A 17,833-nucleotide genomic window follows, 5' to 3' on the forward strand; every position below is an offset into this window, starting at 1 on the left:
ATAGAACAAGGGTTTGTATTTGTGTAAGAAAAAAATTTGATATTGCAGTAACAAAATAATTAACTAGCCAATTTAGCTTCAGTAAAATGGGAATTAGGTAGTATAGTGAGTTTTCCATTGCTCTGCTTACTGCGAACACATTTGTAAAAAAGTTTGGTTAACTTGTTAATGGATTTTTTATATAGACTGTGACAGTACCATATGACTTAAGGAAGGAGGAATGGTTAATTTTAAACTTGAGTGTAATTTTCTACCATTTATGAACCTGAGTTGTATAAAAAAATGTTTAAAGTCAAATTTTATTAATTTTCTCCTGAAGTGTAACACTCCTAAGTGACAGCTTTGAGTATAGTTATTCTTAGTAAAATCTGATATATCCTTTTTCTAAACATTACAAGGCTCCATGTTATCCAAAGAAGCATATGTACAATCATCACTGAGCCAGGTTTTATCCTTTTTATGCCATTGGAACACAAGAGAAGGAATAAACCAATCAAGTATGTACAGTATAGAATATTTTCCATTAAAATAACAACAGCCGTATCTTGTTTATATAACTGAAACTAATTAAGTAATTAAACCATGATCAGACTTCCTAAGCGGAGAAATATTGTTTTTTATCAATAGGAGAATCAATGGGTACTATGTGCAGTACTAGTAATTGCCAAATTTGTGTGTGGATTGGTATGTGATTTATCCACAGCCTGATTCAGAAGCAGAGTAACAAAAAATCTCAAGACAGGGCTATGGGTAGGAGATACTGAATTCAACTAATCCCTTTGTTACACGAGGACTGAAATCACCAAAATAAACAAAATTTGCCATTCTATCAACTTTCCATATCTTAACCACGATGGTACCAAGACAGTAAAAATGGCTTTATCTAAGCCTATTTTTAATAGATTGAAATCAACTATGAAAATTAAATAGTCTTACAGTAAAAAGTTGCATCGTCCAAGTATTTTTATTAGATGAATACATAAATTTAAACTGCACAATAATACTCTTAATAATACTATACACTATTGTATTCTAAAGCCAGTATTCCACTTACCTTGTTTCAATGTTCATTGAAACACTGCCATCATTAAGAGTTAGACGTTCTAAAGCACCTCGGAGTACATGATTCTCACTCTGGTCCAATGGATATACTCCAGCAAAGACCTACCAAAAAATCAAATAATTATGCCAGAACCATTTCCTTGTCAAATGAAAACAATGGATGGTATTTTTACACAACCGAATTAAAATCTGTACATTACTTCCACTTGAAGAGGTCCATACAAGAGTGTTTTTCCACGAGAACCCTCTTTTTATGAAATTGCAAGAAATATGACTTTTTTCAATACAAACCCTATAGTTTATATATGCCAAATTCAACAGTATAAAAGCTCACCAGACACAAAAAAAGAAAAATTGTTTTGGTTTACTTATGGGAAACACTCCTGATGGTAATAATAGTAGTCATTAAGTGTTGTTCAGACTTACTAAAAACAAGTGTTTGGTCAGATAATGCATACTCTTCACTATGTAAACTGTTGAAATTGTATTGAAATAAATCTTTTTTGGAAATCTCACTTGTTTAAAATGGAAAAGACAAATTTAAAGTAATATGTATTTTTCCTAATGGTACGAACCTTGAGCTCTTTATTAGGGAATATACTTTCAGCAAAACTGGAAGACTAGCCATAAGACTTTTAGTGAGGTATAACTACTCCACCGCTAGTTGTTGGGGAGGTGGTAGGAGTAGTACCGGCTAACCCCCCCCCCCCCCCCCAAACACACACACACACCTGTGTTGTCTCATCACTTTTGATTGCAGCCAGGACTTGGAGGGGATGAGTGTTGGTGGGACAAATTTGTATAAAGAGCACATGGTTTGTATTGTTAGGAAAAATACAAATTACTTTAAATTTGCCATTTATTATGTCACTAATACAAGCCCTTTCACTCATTATTGGGAAGACTTGCCCTAAAGTGGGCGGAAGTCCTAACCAACTGGCTGGATTTTGACTCATGGTTTTCCTCTGTGCTACGCATGCATAAAGAGGAATATCTCTGACACCTCGCTAAAACCCTCGTGCAATAGCATGCTTTAGCAGCCTGAGCACACACTGTGATTATGTAATACTAGCAATGTGACTCGTCAAGGTAAGAATTCTGAAAAGTCGTAAGATTCTTTGAACCAACCATAGACGTTACCCAATTCCCACCTCGTAAAGGGGACATGGGGGTGTAACAAGTATAAATTTCTATACCAGGTTACACAAGGGAAGGCCAGCTTACAGAGTACAGTAGGTGCTGTTCCCCAAAAGAGGGGAAGAGGAAAGAAAGGAGGCAGTCATTCTTATTCATCCCAGACTTAATACAGGGTACCTCTGCCCTCCACCACCTGCTACTTGTCCATCGAGGAGCTTGAGTTGTTTAAACTATTTGTTGTGCAGCCACCAAAGGCCCAAAGGAGAATGTTTCCATGTTTCTGTGTGGTTACGTCTTTGCAGGTAATGAGTGGTGATGGTTGTCTGACGCTTCCACACTCCCGCTTGAAGGACCTATGCGACACAATAGTTTTTCTTGAATGTTAGGGACATGCTAATGCCCCTAGCATCTAGAGCTGTAGTTTTCTGCGCCTCTGCGAAGGAGATCAAGATTCAAGGCAAGGTCTGTGACCTTGCGAATCCATGCCGAGATCATATTCTTTGCGCTTTTCCTTTTAACCTTTCCCGTGCTGACAAACAATCTGCTCACTCGGGAACGAACTCCTGAAGATCGCTTGAGGTAATACCTCAGAGCCCTTCCTAGGCATAGTAGTTATTGACCTGGGTCATGGGTTACGTCACGATGACTCTCAATCCCAAAGGGTCCGAATCTTGGATCCGTTATTGCCAAATTTTGAGTCTTGACAATAAACTTAGGGACAAAACCTGGCGAAACAGTTTCATAAAGAGCTTCTTTTAGAAACTGTAGAACATGAACATTCCATGGAGGTGGTCTAACTTCTGACTCAGGGCAGGTAAACTTGAAACTCCGTATGAGGAAAGAGAACGCCAACGATGTGAAAATATTAACTCTTTTCAATCTAAAAGCAAGGCTCAAGGCTGAACGATAGCCCTTCACTGCATCGACAGAGATTATCATTATTATTATCATTATTACCCGTAATTTCATGACGAGTCGTGTAACGGTGGCGGAGGTCTGCACTGTACTGAGTGATGATAATAATAATAATAACAATATTACGAATGGAAAACTCGATATGGACATCAGAGGCAAGCAATTTAATGGAAGGCTGCCTAGAATTCCCAAATCCCTGTTGAAGGAAGAACTAAAAGCTTATCACAAATAACGTAGTTTGGGAGTCGTTGGGGTCATCTCAATGACCTCTTCTGCCGCCATCGTTCGAGTCATAGACCTGGAGTTAGCACGCACTGGCGTCGAGAGTATGTTGCCTTCTCATATTTGATGACTAGTTCGTTTTTCTGTCGCCTACTTTGTCATTGCAGGCACGAAAGGGGCGGAGACCGCAGCCAGGAGACAGCTCTACTCCCATGACGCCCGTGGATCCCGCCTCGATAGTCTACTATGCCCTGGGTAGTTTTGAAGAGAGCTACTATTAAGGGCTGACGTCCTTCCCGATTGTGCCCGGAGTTTCGAAAGATAAGCCTTTGATACTTGTAGTTTTTATTGTAAAGTAAAGTAAATTAATTTAGACTTGGTCTCCATGGGCTGTGGTCTCAGCCCCGACACAAATATGTATTAAAAACTGTGAGGGCACTATTCAGTAGTCAGTTAAGAACATAAGAGAAAGACTTTGTCGAAGCTATCATTGATAAATTGACTGTGGAAAATTATATCCAGTGCTCATAGGTAAGTTGTAATAATCTATTTGTCAAAATACAATACGTTGAAGGATCAGATTAGCCTCCGACTTATCCTGTTTCCTGAATTAACATTGTAGATATAATTTGTCTGTATGGGACAAGCTAAAGAGAGGCTATCTGCATCTTTATCCTTCCAGTCCTATTTGGAGATACTAATTGGGAACTACTCTAAATCCGATCTTTTCCCAGTCTTGGCAAAAACTCACCAAGCTACCTTCCACAGAGATCTCCATGCTTTCTTCTTAGCCAGAAAAGCATGAAAAGCATGTAGAGAACACGTCCTAGTCGCAACGACTATCAGGCATGAGCTTAAGAAGCTGATTGACTCTAACGTCTGGGGGGAAAGATCTCTTCCAAAGAAATTGGTTAAGGAAGTCAAGGACAGAGTGGCTTAAGAAAATAAGAGCCTTACGCAAAAGTGGGGCATATCCTTTAAAAGGAAATTTATCCTCTGGAGAAGGACCTCAACCCAAAGACAAGAAACCTAGAAGAGCCTTTAAAGGACGGACATCCTTGCCTGTCACGACAGCCTCAGTAGCTGCCATCCCCCGGACTGTGTACACGGTTCCCCAGCAGTATAGTTTCCGACTGGCAAGAAAGGCCTACGTATTCAGAGCTATGTCCTTTGGGCTCAGTATAGCTCCAAGAATTTTCACGAAGCTAGTCGAGACCATCGTCCAACAACTATGGAACAAAGGCCTCCAAGTGATGGTATACCTGGACGACAGGCTAGGCTGGGCTTCAACCCCGTATTTGAGAGAGCCACCACAATGTTTCATCCTGCCAGAGCTCAAAAGAAGAGCACTAGTGGCAGAGGAAGGTCTGGAAGGGGAGGTCAGTCTAGAGGCCGAGGAAGCAAAGGCAAGGCATTTAAAGAAACAGGTCCTTCACAACAATGAGGAGCTACCGGTAGGGGGACGACTTTAGCTTTTCAGGGATTGATGAGAGTTCAATCCCTGGGCTCATAGCATAGTCTCCAAGGAACTAGGCTCGAAATGGGGACAGAAACCAACCCGGTTTAAGAGGTTTTTCCAACCCTCAACCCCCATTTCTGGAGGACTACATTCAGAATCTTCTCCAGAAAGGAGCTATCCGTTGCACAATACCCATTATTAGAAAGTCTAGATCAGCCTTGTTTTTCTAGGTTTAATTACTAGTTTTTAAGAATCCTTTTGTGGCAGAATAGCCTTTGTTTTGTATGAGAATTTGTTTATGTTATCTTTGAAATTTAAGTGTTTAAGTGTAAAGTGCTTAATTTAACAATTCTGTGTGGTTAGGCGCCTCCTCCCCGGTTGTTTATATTATCGAACTATCGTTTTAACGATTGTTTTTTTTTACATACGAGTGTTTATGAACGCGACTTGATGTCTGGACGTTGGTGCTCGGACAGAATTCAGTTCGGGCTTGAGCACTCCCCTGATAATATACCTTGAGCAGCATAGTGATTTGGACTCTGGATGACGATTGTTTGGCAACTTATTTGGACAATTCTTTGGATTACGCTTTTGATCCTTACATTGATCTGTTGTCTGCAGGTGCTCTTGTCACCTGCGACTCGAGCCAGTTCTGCCTTTCCCTGACGAGGAGGACTTCCCAGGGAATTGGTGCACTTACGTCTCCAATCAGCTGCTGTGGTTTTGGGAGCTTGCAAGCTCGTGAGGTGGCCAGTAGGGAGGCTGACGCCAGGTAAGACATAGAGTGTCTGATTTTCGTTTGGGATTGCTTGCCCTTTATGGTTATGCCCTGGCGTTCAGGACCTGCCCTGATAGCTGTTATGACAAGTGAATGACGGCCCTAGTTTGGTGTCTCCTCTGATTCATCCACTGAAGTGAGGAGAACTATTTACATCCTTTGCATCATTTGATCTTTTATATATTGTCATATTTAAGACGTGACTACATAATATCTTCCAGTATGTCTATTATAGACAAGGTTTTGTGTACATTAGTTTTGTGTTGATAGGTAGGATTTATGATGGTTTTTCTTGTTTTATTTACTCCGTCTTCCTTCTCTCTTGTAATTAGTATTAGGGTAATTTTTTGTTCTGGCCAGCCAAATTGTTGGATCCAAGTTTATAATTGATATTTCTCTTGTCTTTGTTAGGACTTAGCTTCTTAGTTTTAGGCAATCCAGTGTGATTCAAAGGACCGTTATTTGTCCTTCCTTGTTATTAAATAATGTTATTTGTAGTTTTAACAAGGTTGATCTAAATTTTGTTATTGTTAAGTATTAAATATTGTTAAGTTTTCTTGAGTGTTTGTTTCCGCTGACCTTTAGCACTGAGTTACATTTATTACTGACAACAATTATAATAATAACTCTTATAATGACCCTAAGGGTTATAACACCCATGAACTTTCAAGGGCAACTATTCTGTGCTTCCAAGAAAGATTTGAACACTCTTCGAACTATTCTGGACTTGTCCCCACTAAACAAATTCAATCTGAACAAGTTCCAGATGCTAACTATCTCGTGAATATGGACCCTAGTACCCCAGGGTGCCTACTCAGTCTCCATAGATCTAACATACACCTATTGGCATCTTCCCATAGGTTGGCGCTTCTCCCCTAAATTGGTTTCAGACTGGCAAGAAAGGCCTACATATTCAGAGCTATGCCCTTCGGGCTCAATATAGCTCCAAGAATTTTCACGAAGCTAGTCGAGGCCCTTGTCCAACAATTACGGAACAAAGGCCTTCAAGTGATGGTATACCTGGACGACAGGCTAGTCTGGGCTGCAACAAACTCGGAATGCCTTCTGCCAACTCAAGAAGACATGAAATTCCTAAAGTCGGGCCTTTAAAGGCGGTCAACTTTTTAAATGGGAGATGACAGGACCTAACCTTTCCCTGAAACAACTAAGGTCCAAACTCCCCTATTCCATCAGAAGGGCTGACCCTGATAGTATGCCACCGTGTCATGACCCTAGGAAAGTTGTCTCTTCCTTAAACTTTTTCCAATCTATGTCCTTTGAAGGTTTACAGGATTACACAGAATGGATATCTTCATGAGTGTTCTTCAAACATTACTTGCGTCAGTTGGAAAGATCAAACACTTTATGGTGGCCGCTGGAAGTGTGATTAAACTAGCTTCTTAAGAGTTGAGGATGGACTCTTATGGACTGTATAATTGGGACTTATCAGTCACCTACCATTCGATGTCAGTCAGTTCCGCTGATCCCATGGGGATCAAGAACGCATGGAGTCGATGGCCTGATTCCACCGGGACTTGAGTCGCCACTGGAGTGATCGAATCCTGAGGCGACCGTTGGGAACTAGACAGCCAGAGATGAAAGATGTCAGAGAAGACGTCTGGGCTGGATGTTTTTCCTGTCTGAGAAAGGATCTTGCGACCTTTTTCAGCCTCATTATCCTGTCGTCTGATGGGAAGGCTTTGTGGAAATTGGTGAATATTATCATGCCTAGGTATACCAGTCTGCGTATGAGGCAGGGCGGACTTCTCAAGGTTTACCATGATCTCCAGATCTTCGCAAAGCCTCAGATGTTTGTCTCAGTGTTGAAGAAGGGTTGCCACCGAATCCGCTAGGATTAGCCAGTCGTTCAGACAGTGGAGGAGACGGATGCCAATCTTGTGCCCCCAAGATGATCTGAGGTGAACACTCTGGTGAAGACTTGAGGTGCTGTGGAAAGAGCGAAGCACAGCACCTTTAACTGGTATTTCCTGTTGTCTAGGCTAAATCTTAAGTACTTCCTTGAAGACAGATGGATTGGGATCTGGAAGTACGCATTCTTTAGGTCCAGTGTGCACATGAAGTCCCATGGTCTTACTGCTTGTCTGACTGCGCCTACCATCTCCATGCTGAACAGAGTTTGCTTGACAAACTTTTTCAGAGCTGAGAGGTTGATGACCGGTCTCCAGCCTCCAGATGCCTTTTTCACAAGAAAGAGTTGACTGAAGAAGCCTGGAGATTCATCAAGGACCTCTTGGAGAGCGCCCTTCTTCAATAGGGTCTGGATTTCTGCCTGGAGGGCTAGCCCCATTGCCGATCCCATCGCAATACAGTCTATTGACACTGGATTCCTGATCAGGGGAGGGAGAGATGTGAACAGGATGCGATACCCTGAACGAATCACGGAGATTGTAATGGCTCGGCCCTAAGTTGGTTCCACCAGTCCCAGCAACTTTGTAGGCATCCCCCAACTGGTGGACAAGCAGGGGGGAATGCCTTTCCTAGCATTTAGGGCCTCAGCTGCTCCCTCTAGGAAATTTTCCTCCACTGAAGGACTTAGAGGCTTTCCCATCTTTGTTTGGAGAGGGCTTTCCAGACACAGTTGTCTTCATTGCTGTCTTGTTCGTAATGATCTTTATTGGGCGGGACTGCTGAGGAGCTGGTGGTTTATAGGGCTTGATGTCAAAGCCCTATGAAGAAGGGAGTCCTGGTGGGAATTCCTCCACCTCTCAGCAACGTGTTCCACGTCCTTCTGTTCAAACAGGAAGGTTCCCTCTAAAGAGGAGTTCCTGAGTCTGCTGATCTCGGCATTTGGGACCTGCTGGTGCAATCTTTGGCACTGCATCTCAACGTTTCAGATGGTGTTTTCCCATAAGTTCGAGACTTGATGGGCAAGAAACTTAATGGTGCGTGTGCCTGAGACGAGGAAAGTTTCCATCGCTTCCCTGGTATGTTTCTTGGAGAAATCCTCAGTTCTAACCAGGATTCCTAAGGTCCCCAACCACAGATCAAGCCATGAAGTAGCCTGCATAGCATACTTCATGACCTTCTCCTGGTTGAGGATCTCTGCTATTGAGAATGAGACCTGACGGCTGGAGAGCCTATCTAGAGAAACTACCATGGTGAGCTCTTCCAGGGAATGATGGGGAGGAAGAGCTGGACGAGCTGGACATGGCTCGTCCAAGATCTCAAAATACCTCCTCTGCTGGATGCAAGGAGGTGGGAGAAGCTTGGCGGTGTGTAAAAATAGTTAAGAAAAGTACAAATCATTCCTAGATTTTTTATCTATCATATTTAATAAATTGTTTATTGGATCTCCAGTCCTTCTCTAAAAGAATTTTTTTTTTTCATTACTGTACAGAGTGACAGTGCCCTGCACCCAGCAGGGATTATAGGCTAAATGGAGAAGTTGTCAAAAGAAAAGTTACTCAAAGCCTGCTTCGTTGTTATAACTTCTTTCCGTGCACTGATGAGCGATTCAAACACGCCCTACTACAATGTGACGTAATTGAACTTGAGAGCAAAACACAAATCTGTGTATCCTGTAACTCAGAGAATTGTTGAAGTGACGTGAACATTCCTCCACCTTATAAACTACTGTGAACTTGGTATAGTGATCCAGCAATGATTAGAATCTCAACAATGATGCAGTGAAACAATTTAGGCATTTCTTAATGATGTTAATTGAACTGGTACTCATCAAGTTGGCCTAGTTTGCCGCGTAAATTGTGAATAGCATCCTTTAAGTTAAAGAAATGACTTATACTGAATCTAATTTTGTGTGTGTGTGACTTTGCAATCAAGAGGAGGGGCCTCAAAAGACTATTGTAAGAATAACCCTGACATACTGTGTATCACCGAGAACTGTAAGCCTTTTTGCTGTCTTTCTGTTGTAGAGGTGAGAATTTAGAGTCAGGTCTAATGTGTAACCTTGTTTTATAATCCCTTTGATCTTGATGAAAGCTAATTTAACTTACATTTGAATTTAGCCCAAATACATACTGTACATGTTTAGGTGTGCCTCTGTTTATACTTTTATATGGAACCCATATGAGTGTCCAGCATGTGAATATGTTGTTTCCTTTTTTTATTCAAATTATTTTTTTATCTTGTTATTGCGAGGCTGGAGTGTAAAGAGATACTAGTTTTTCTTTACACTATTGCTTATTAAAATTTGACAAAAAATGTTATTGTCGACCAAATTATTTGTCTTTTTTTCTTATTAAAACTGTTTCTAATAAATCTCTTTTATTGTAATTTTTTTCTCTCAGGAATTAAATAAACTTTTTTTCCCTTTATCTTATAAACTGGAAGTGTTTCCTTCCCCTGTAAATGTCCCCTTCTCAGCCACTAATTTTGTCTTTTTTTTTTCATTAGTATAATTTTTTTTCAATTTTTTTTTGCTTCCTCAACTAATGTTTAGTACTTAAATAACCTGAAAATGGCTTACCTCTGAATAACATTAAGCAATTAAATTTCTAGCTGGATCCCTTGCCCAGTATAATATCAAGGGGTAATCCCAGTGCTCCGTTCTCTTGACCTGATACCTAGATTTTTGGGTATTCCATCATTCTACCTTTTAGTGTAGTGAACGTTGGAGTGTGGTCAGCATTTGGACACTAGGCAGTTGGGTGCTACCTCTGGCCACAGTCCACAAACCACTACAGCCGGAACGTTGGGAGGACGAGAGCTCGGAGAGCTGTTTGGTGATTTTAGCCCGGGCACTCTTTAGCCCTTGAGACCAGGGCAAGGCTACACTGGTCTTAGAAGCCAAGAGGGCTTCTGAGTGCCTAAGACACAGTCTAAGACTGTATCTTTGCCCTCTTGTGGGGGTAACTCCGGGTCCAAAAACCGGTTGAGTATCCTCATAAGAGTCAGAACCTGCCAAAATTCATGTTCTGACTCTCTGCTCCCCCTCCGAAGAGGAACTAGCAGCAAAGTCTCCTTCTTCCACCCCAGAGAGCTCCTCTCAGGGTGGGTCGCGGGCATCTCTAGAGTGACTAGCGGCTCCTGTAGGCCTGGAGTCCTTGGAGTTCTTAAATTCCTTCCAAGGAAGGAGGAAGGACTCGAGCATTGAAGGCTGGCGAGAACTCTCCGTGTGAGGAGAAATTTCCTCCGAAGGTGGAAGGGAGGAAGTTCGGGCCTCGCGCGACTTCCTTGGCAGAGGCGAGTTAGGAGAGTGTCCGGCGGAAGAGACAGAAAGGATGGGCCTTGAATACCTAACAGGAGTTAGCTTCATCCTAGGAGACACGATCATGTTTAAGACTCCTTTTTTCCTCTTCTGGGGAGAAGCCAAGGTTCCTCGCGGTAGGTCTGCTAGCGCTGATGGAAGGGAAGTCACAGACGAGCGTGATATAGCAGGTGCGAAGGCTTGCACCACTGCTCTGACCATGGTACCGAACCAGGGCTGTTTGCTGACAGATGCACTGTCGGACAGATCCCCTGAAAGGAAAGGGACCGAAGGTTCCCTATGAGGAGTCTCAGCTGATGTTGGGGGTGGGTCCGCCTTTGTAGGATGAATCTTCGGGATCCTGAATCCTTCTGTGGAGCCTTTTCCTTTCCCCGGTGGTCGCGCTGTAATGCGTTTGCGGGGAGGGAAGTGAGGTGATGGTAACCTGTGACAATCTTTATTGTGATGTTCCTTGCATAATCAATCCAGTAAAACCTGTTCAGGTGGTCTGTGAGATTGCGCAGGAGAGTACTGGCGCTTAGGAGAGTGCTGGCACGCAGGAGAGCGCTTGCAAGTTGGAGAGTGCAGGCACGCAGGAGAACGGTGCTGTGCATGAGAGTGCTGATGCGTAAGAGAGCGCAGCTGCGCAGGGGCGTGCTGACGAGTTGGCGAGTATTGATGAATTGACAAGTGCTGTAACGCTGTCGAGTGAAGGTGCGCTAGCGAGCGCTGGCAAGCTGTCAAACGCTGGCAAATCGGAGATCCCTAGGGCCTTGGAATGCGCTGGCGAGTAGGTGAGTGCTTACGCGCTGGCCAGCGATGATGCTCTAGAAAGCGTTGACATGCTGGAGGGCGCTGACGAGATGCTGGTGAATGCTGGTGCACTGTAGGGCGCTGGCGGGCAGCTAAACACTTAGAAGGTGCATGAATAGGATGATGAAGTGGCAGGAACGGTGAAAGCAGGTCAGCAGGTCGGCATGAAGGTAGAACTGGAACCGGGATGTGACCTTTGGAAGGGAGAACATCCATCGACAGGAATCGTGAACAATCCACCGAAGAGTCCAGGACTAAAATCCGAGGACTAGCTCCAGCATCGTCACGAAAAGGTCTAGGAACAGGAAAAGGTCGAGGGCCGAAAGATGACTGAAGTGGAGGCTCCTCTGCGGGAGACGGCTGCAAGGATGAGGCTGAAGAGCCGAAGAGGCGCCTTTTCACGATGGTGAAGGGCCACCTCTAAGGCGAAGTGGAGGGCGAGCTCTGCATCGAAGATGCCCTCTGAGGGCCGCTGGATCAGAAAGCCGACCTTTAGAAGCAACAGTCCTCCACACAGGAGTCTCTATGAGTGAGAGGAGGACTAAGTTTCCCCTCGAAGGATGAGCTGAAATGGGGGGACCAGAGTCGACAGCAACAGTAGGAGAGTCTGGAGATGAAGGGGCATCAGCAACAGGCACAGAAGACGCCTCAGACACTACCACATCAACACATGACAGAGGATCTACCTCTGAAGTTAACGACGTCTGCGCACTAGCACGGATGATAAGGTGCAGCAAGTAGTCCTTGGAGGGTGGACCAGGAAGCCCAAAGGACGACCATACCTGTACAAAGGGAGACAGAGACAAGGCCTCACCCGAGAGGGAGAGGTGGGGCTGCTTCGCTAGGGGAAGCAACACCATCTCTCGAGGACCAAGGTTGGCCGTAAATTAAAAGGCCTATACTACTACTCGACGATTTCCCAGAAGAGACCGAACGAACAGGAGCTTCGAGGGAAGGTCGGGAAGCAAAAGAAGAGGTCTTGGGTTTTCCCCTTTCGAAGAAACCTTCAAAGAAGAAATATCCAGCTTTTGACTTCTTCCGCTGTCGCCCAAACCTTTCCCACTGGGAGGCAGACCACTCTCGACACTCACTACACCTGTTACCCCTATCGCACCGTTGACCTCTGCAAGCAGGACAAAAGGTGTGGCGATCGGTGTCCAAAGTCGACATGAAGATTCCGCAGGGCCAACCTTCGAGTCCAGGGCAAGTACGCATGGTCGCATAAGTCAACACACACTCTAGTGAAAGAAAAAGCACAAACAAAAGTATTAAATGGCAGTCCAAATAGGTGAAGGATGAAGAACAGCAACGACCGTACACCATCCGAGCCAAAAGCAGAGAGCTAAATCACCGGTGTGTGAGCAGGAGCGGTAGCAAGCTACCCCTGCTAACTAGCGGAATGGGTAGTTAACCCTCGCTAAATTTTAATGGCTCGTCCTTTCAGCTTCACTTAAAGTAATAACCCTTAATAAATAACGTAGGTTTGTATTCTAGTAACGGAACAAAGATGTTCCTGTCTTTCAATGCCTTGGTTTCGCTCTCTCCACCCAACCTACATTTCTTTGACTACTATTTCACCTCTATCATCAGTCTTCACTCAGCTACCAGGTCTTGGTACTTGGCAAGGAAGCAGTCTACCTAATTTGATATGCCAATAGTCTAAGTTTTGTGTTGTGAGGGTCGAATAACAAATTGTATTTTGTTACAAGTTTTTCCAATTCATAAAATCAATTAAAACTTTTCTGACACATGGTTGACAATTGTGTATTATTTTTTTGCCTTCAGTACATTTTTTTGTAAATAATTTGCTGTAAATAATTGTCTTACATGATAATATTTAAATTTTGTATTGTTGCATTATCATTGACTTACCTTTTGCTCTTTGTTTTATTGTTATAGTCTATTGAACCTAGGGGGATAAATTCAATTTACATTAAGTAACACAATGTCTCTTAAACAGTAATGCCTCACAACATGAAATTAATTCGCTCTGGAGTGGCTTTCATAAAGTTATTTTTTTTGTGTTGTGAGTCACATTTCACAAGAAAATCGACTAATTCGTTCCTAACCCTACAAAACACCACATTAAATGTCATAATAAAGCTACAGTATAACCATAATGAAATACTGTACAGCCAAATACATTTGAACCATTCAATATACCTAAACTAACTGTTAATACCTGGAAATGAAGTAGTCATTACAACATAATGTAATAATAAATGGAAAATAATAAAATACATACAGCACAATACTGTACATATACTAAATATACAGTTCCATATGTACAGTACTATTATAGTTACCACTATTATATTTTCTGTTGTCTGAATCCAATTTCTTCAACTCTTTCTGATGGGTGACTATCTTATTCTCGGCCTGGCTGGCAAATCTCTTTTCTTAAAATGAAGCATTTTTCGTAAAGTGAGTCATGAAAATATTCGCATCTCGTTTCACAGCTTGAAAATTTCGTAAACAGAGTCTTTCGTGAAGAGAGGTATGACTGTATCTCTAACAATACTGTATAATGAGGGCCTGTCTGGGAATTAAGATACTCTTGATAAACTATCTGACAACATTAAGTTTAAGTTTCATATTTAATCAGTTATTTGTTATTCCCCCTTATATTAATGAAAATATTATGAAATCTAGTTTGTTAGGTGACTGTTTTTGTGTTTGCTAGACCAAATAACTTAATTCCCATTATTGAGTAAATTTTTGGTGACAGAAAGCGGCCATTCCGTTTTTTAAATATTTGCAGGTGACTATGTAAGGCTTGTTACCACCTCCCCCCCGCCCCTTTTCCTTCCCAACCGAGACTCTGTGTGTTGGTTAATCAATTACAGTAATATCTTGTACCATTGTTTACAAGTTCTTTATAAATCTTATTATTTTGTGAATTTTACATGCAGACAGCAGTCTTTCCCTAGGTCTGTAGATATCAGTCCATGCGTTATTCATTTTGTCTGTGGTGTATAGAATGAATCTTTTTCAATGCCTGACATATGTATGTAAAGTTACTGTTCTAATCAAAGTGTTGTGGTTGTTAGCTGAGCGACTGTCCTTCATTTTGGTTTGAACTGAGAGTGAAATATTTCTAGTGTGTTCTTATTCAATTTCAAATACTTGTACTTAACTAAAATGTTTGTGTATAAGACTTTTGTTGTTTATAATAAGCTATGTTGAGGTTTATGATTCCTAGCTGACAGTCCTTATTTACCCTTTGTAAAACTTTAATTCAGTTGTTTCAATAATTTTTAAGTTTCTTTTTAGATAATGGTAAAACTTTAATCAAGAAAGTTTGTGGCCGATCCTTCCTCTGAATTGCACACTACATCCTATGCAAAGAAAGTGGAATTAGAGGAAAAATCTAGGCCTTGAGACATTTATGTATGATCTAGTATGTGTAAGTTTGAGATTAGGAAAGTTATAATAAAGCACTATATGCATACTGGGTCCCTGGGTAGAGAAGAGAGATAGTATCTCATTCCAGAAACTACGTCCCTTACAGTTGTACAAAAGGTAGAGTTTGAATTTCTTGCAGTAGAGCGTGAAAAGGCGCAGTAATCTTTACAAGATGCTAGAGAAACTTCAATACTTGAAAATTATCTTTATAATCTGCCAAAAATATTGCAAAACCATTTTTAAGTTTCTTTTCCAATTATCAGATCCCAAAGCATATCCAGACCAATCTCAGTTCTAATTTTACGAGTAATCTTTTTTTTTAGAAATCCTTAACCTGTTAAGCGTCACCCACGTGATAAACCGTTCACCATAATCTACTCGGTACCGCCTTCAACGGTATATTCCGTTCATGACTTTAACTGCCTATTTCAAATCGTCAGTCTCGTGATAAAACGTTTACTCGTATAGTAAGCATAGGATCACCAATTGGCAACACTCTCAGCATAAGTAAGCTATAAACAGAAACTTATATGTCTGGCAACTTTTTTTCTGAAGGTAGCTTGATGTTAGAAAACTGGATTCGTCTCAGTGCGCTTCGGGCGTTCATGCAGAAAAGGTTGTTTGTTGTTCCTTTTACAATGAGCGGTCTAAAGAGGAAAGTTATTTCTTTAGATGAAATAAATTATATTCTTGTTGAGGAATCTGATAATGATAACCTTGTCGATGATGAGAGCACTAGTTCTGAATCCTCCAGTGATGAGGATATTGAAAAAACAAACATTTCTTCCAATGCCGAGAGCAAAATTGACTTCTCATTGCCAACTGACAGGACAACAAGATTTCACAAAACTATATAGGAAAGGAAATGCCGAGAGAGAGAGAGAGAGAGAGAGAGAGAGAGAGAGAGAGAGAGAGAGAGAGAGAGAGAGAATAAAGTGGATAAATAATGTACAAATGTATGACGAACATATATGAAAACTACAGGAAACGACATAGAGAGAGAGAGAGAGAGAGAGAGAGAGAGAGAGAGAGAGAGAGAGAGAGAGACTTGTCCCTTACTTTTGTTGCTGATCCTTGTGTAAAATTTACGGTTGAAGATAAAGAGAACCCATTAGAATATTCAGTATTATAATATTCCTACTTTTAACTATAAATACGAATTATACGCATAAAGAAATGACATTAAATTTTAAAACAATAATAAAATAATGATATAATAATGGTCACAAATCGTAAGTGATATAACCTAGATGACAGAATACCAGATGGGCAATATTAACTTGAAAAACTAGCGAAGCGAACAACGCCACAATGGCTGCCGACGCCGAGGAAGGCCAAGCCGATCCAAAATTAAAATCCACATTACTGGAAAGAAAACAAATGCCCGGTACTGTAAAAAGCTGTCAAAACAAACTATGGTACTTAACATTGGTAAAAGTGAAGTAGTAGCGTCAGTCATGATGAATTAAAGCCAAAAACGGGAAAAAACACCAAGAGCACAAACAAATATGACTAAGCGAGCAAGTCCAAAACAGAAGGATGTCCTAGAGGGCGTTCGTGTTAGGTGTCGGTGGCGAGGTCCAAGTGTGGTTTCTAGGGCCTCTGTTACGGCCCTTCCCTTTGATGAAGGAGTTATCTAAATGGAAGACAGCCTGTGAATAGTGGTTTTCACACGCCCCTGCTGTATACACGACACCCACAAGGTGCTCGCGCGAGGGTAGTAACCTCTGCATTCCATGCTTTTATCTTTCTCTGGTATATTTGGAAGATTTATATCAGAAAAGTGTAAAGAAGGACCCTTTTCACCGGGCATCACAGGTCTCTCCCCAGAAATAGATTTTTCCTTCGTCAAAATCCCTTCATTAGTGAAATGACCGCTCAGGGCAAAAAAAGCATGACAGTACGTTAGCGGCAACCTGGTTCAGGGGGGACGCTTAACAGGTTATGGAGTTGAATATAAATCATAGTTTATCATCCACATATCATCCGGAATCTCAGAAAGTCCTTGAACGATGGCACCAAACCTTTATAAACATGTTGAGGAAGTTTTGTTTAGAAAGTAGTCTTGATTGGGATGAGGGAATTAAATATTTGTTGTTTGCCAATGTTGAGTCACCCCATGAATCAATTGGTCTCTCGTCTTTTGAGATGGTCTCCTGGAGATTATTAAGAAGATCCCTTGCAGTAATTAAAAGATGAATGGCTGAAACCTCCTAGCTCTAACCAGACTGTAACTACACAATAATATTTGGATAAATAAAAAGAAACCCAGTCCAAAGTCTGTAAAATAGTCAGTAAAAATCTAGGTAAAGCTCAGATGAAGATGAAAGACCTTCATGATCAGAAAGCAAAAGTTAAGAAATATAATACAGTGGATCTTGTGTTGGCATATTTTCCTATCACTGGATCACCCTTTAGGTCTTGAAGTGTTTGGTCCATATAAGGTAATAAAAAATTTTAATAACAATACATATGTGATTGAAACTCCTGATAGGAGGAAAAACACTCAACTTATCTATGTAAATCTGCTCAAAAGATATCAATCATTCAAGGAATCCTGAGACTAGTTTTGGAAACAAAATTGTAGGCATTAATCTATATATATTTCAGAGACCTGAACTACGTGAACCTGATATTGTTCATTCTTGGCATTCAGTAGATAATTGTGCTCTTCTAAAAGACATGAAATAATCTTTTCAGCATTTTTCTTTTCTTCAGTCACAGGAACTCCAAAATCTTATTAACTCTTTCTTGGACCTTTATGAGGGAAAATCCAGGTGGATGCACATTTCTCACTCATGATATAGATTTTCTACCAGGAACTACTCCAATATGGCAGCACCCTTACCGCATCAGCCCATCTAAAGCTAGAAAG

The 17,833-nt window shown here is 41.5% G+C and overlaps 1 protein-coding gene across 5 annotated transcripts in view; it reads right to left on the reverse strand.

The window, feature by feature from the left end:
• waw (Translation factor waclaw) overlaps window positions 1-17,833 on the reverse strand; it is a 336,239-nt gene that overhangs the window by 91,653 nt on the left and 226,753 nt on the right. For all 5 annotated transcript variants that reach the window (XM_068370492.1, XM_068370493.1, XM_068370494.1 and 2 more), the window contains one exon: window positions 1,055-1,164. In XM_068370492.1, the coding sequence (XP_068226593.1) occupies window positions 1,055-1,164 (110 nt within the window). The remainder of the gene's footprint in view (window positions 1-1,054; window positions 1,165-17,833) is intronic.

This window comes from Palaemon carinicauda, chromosome 3 (assembly GCF_036898095.1).
Source record: "Palaemon carinicauda isolate YSFRI2023 chromosome 3, ASM3689809v2, whole genome shotgun sequence".
NCBI lineage: Eukaryota > Metazoa > Arthropoda > Malacostraca > Decapoda > Palaemonidae > Palaemon > Palaemon carinicauda.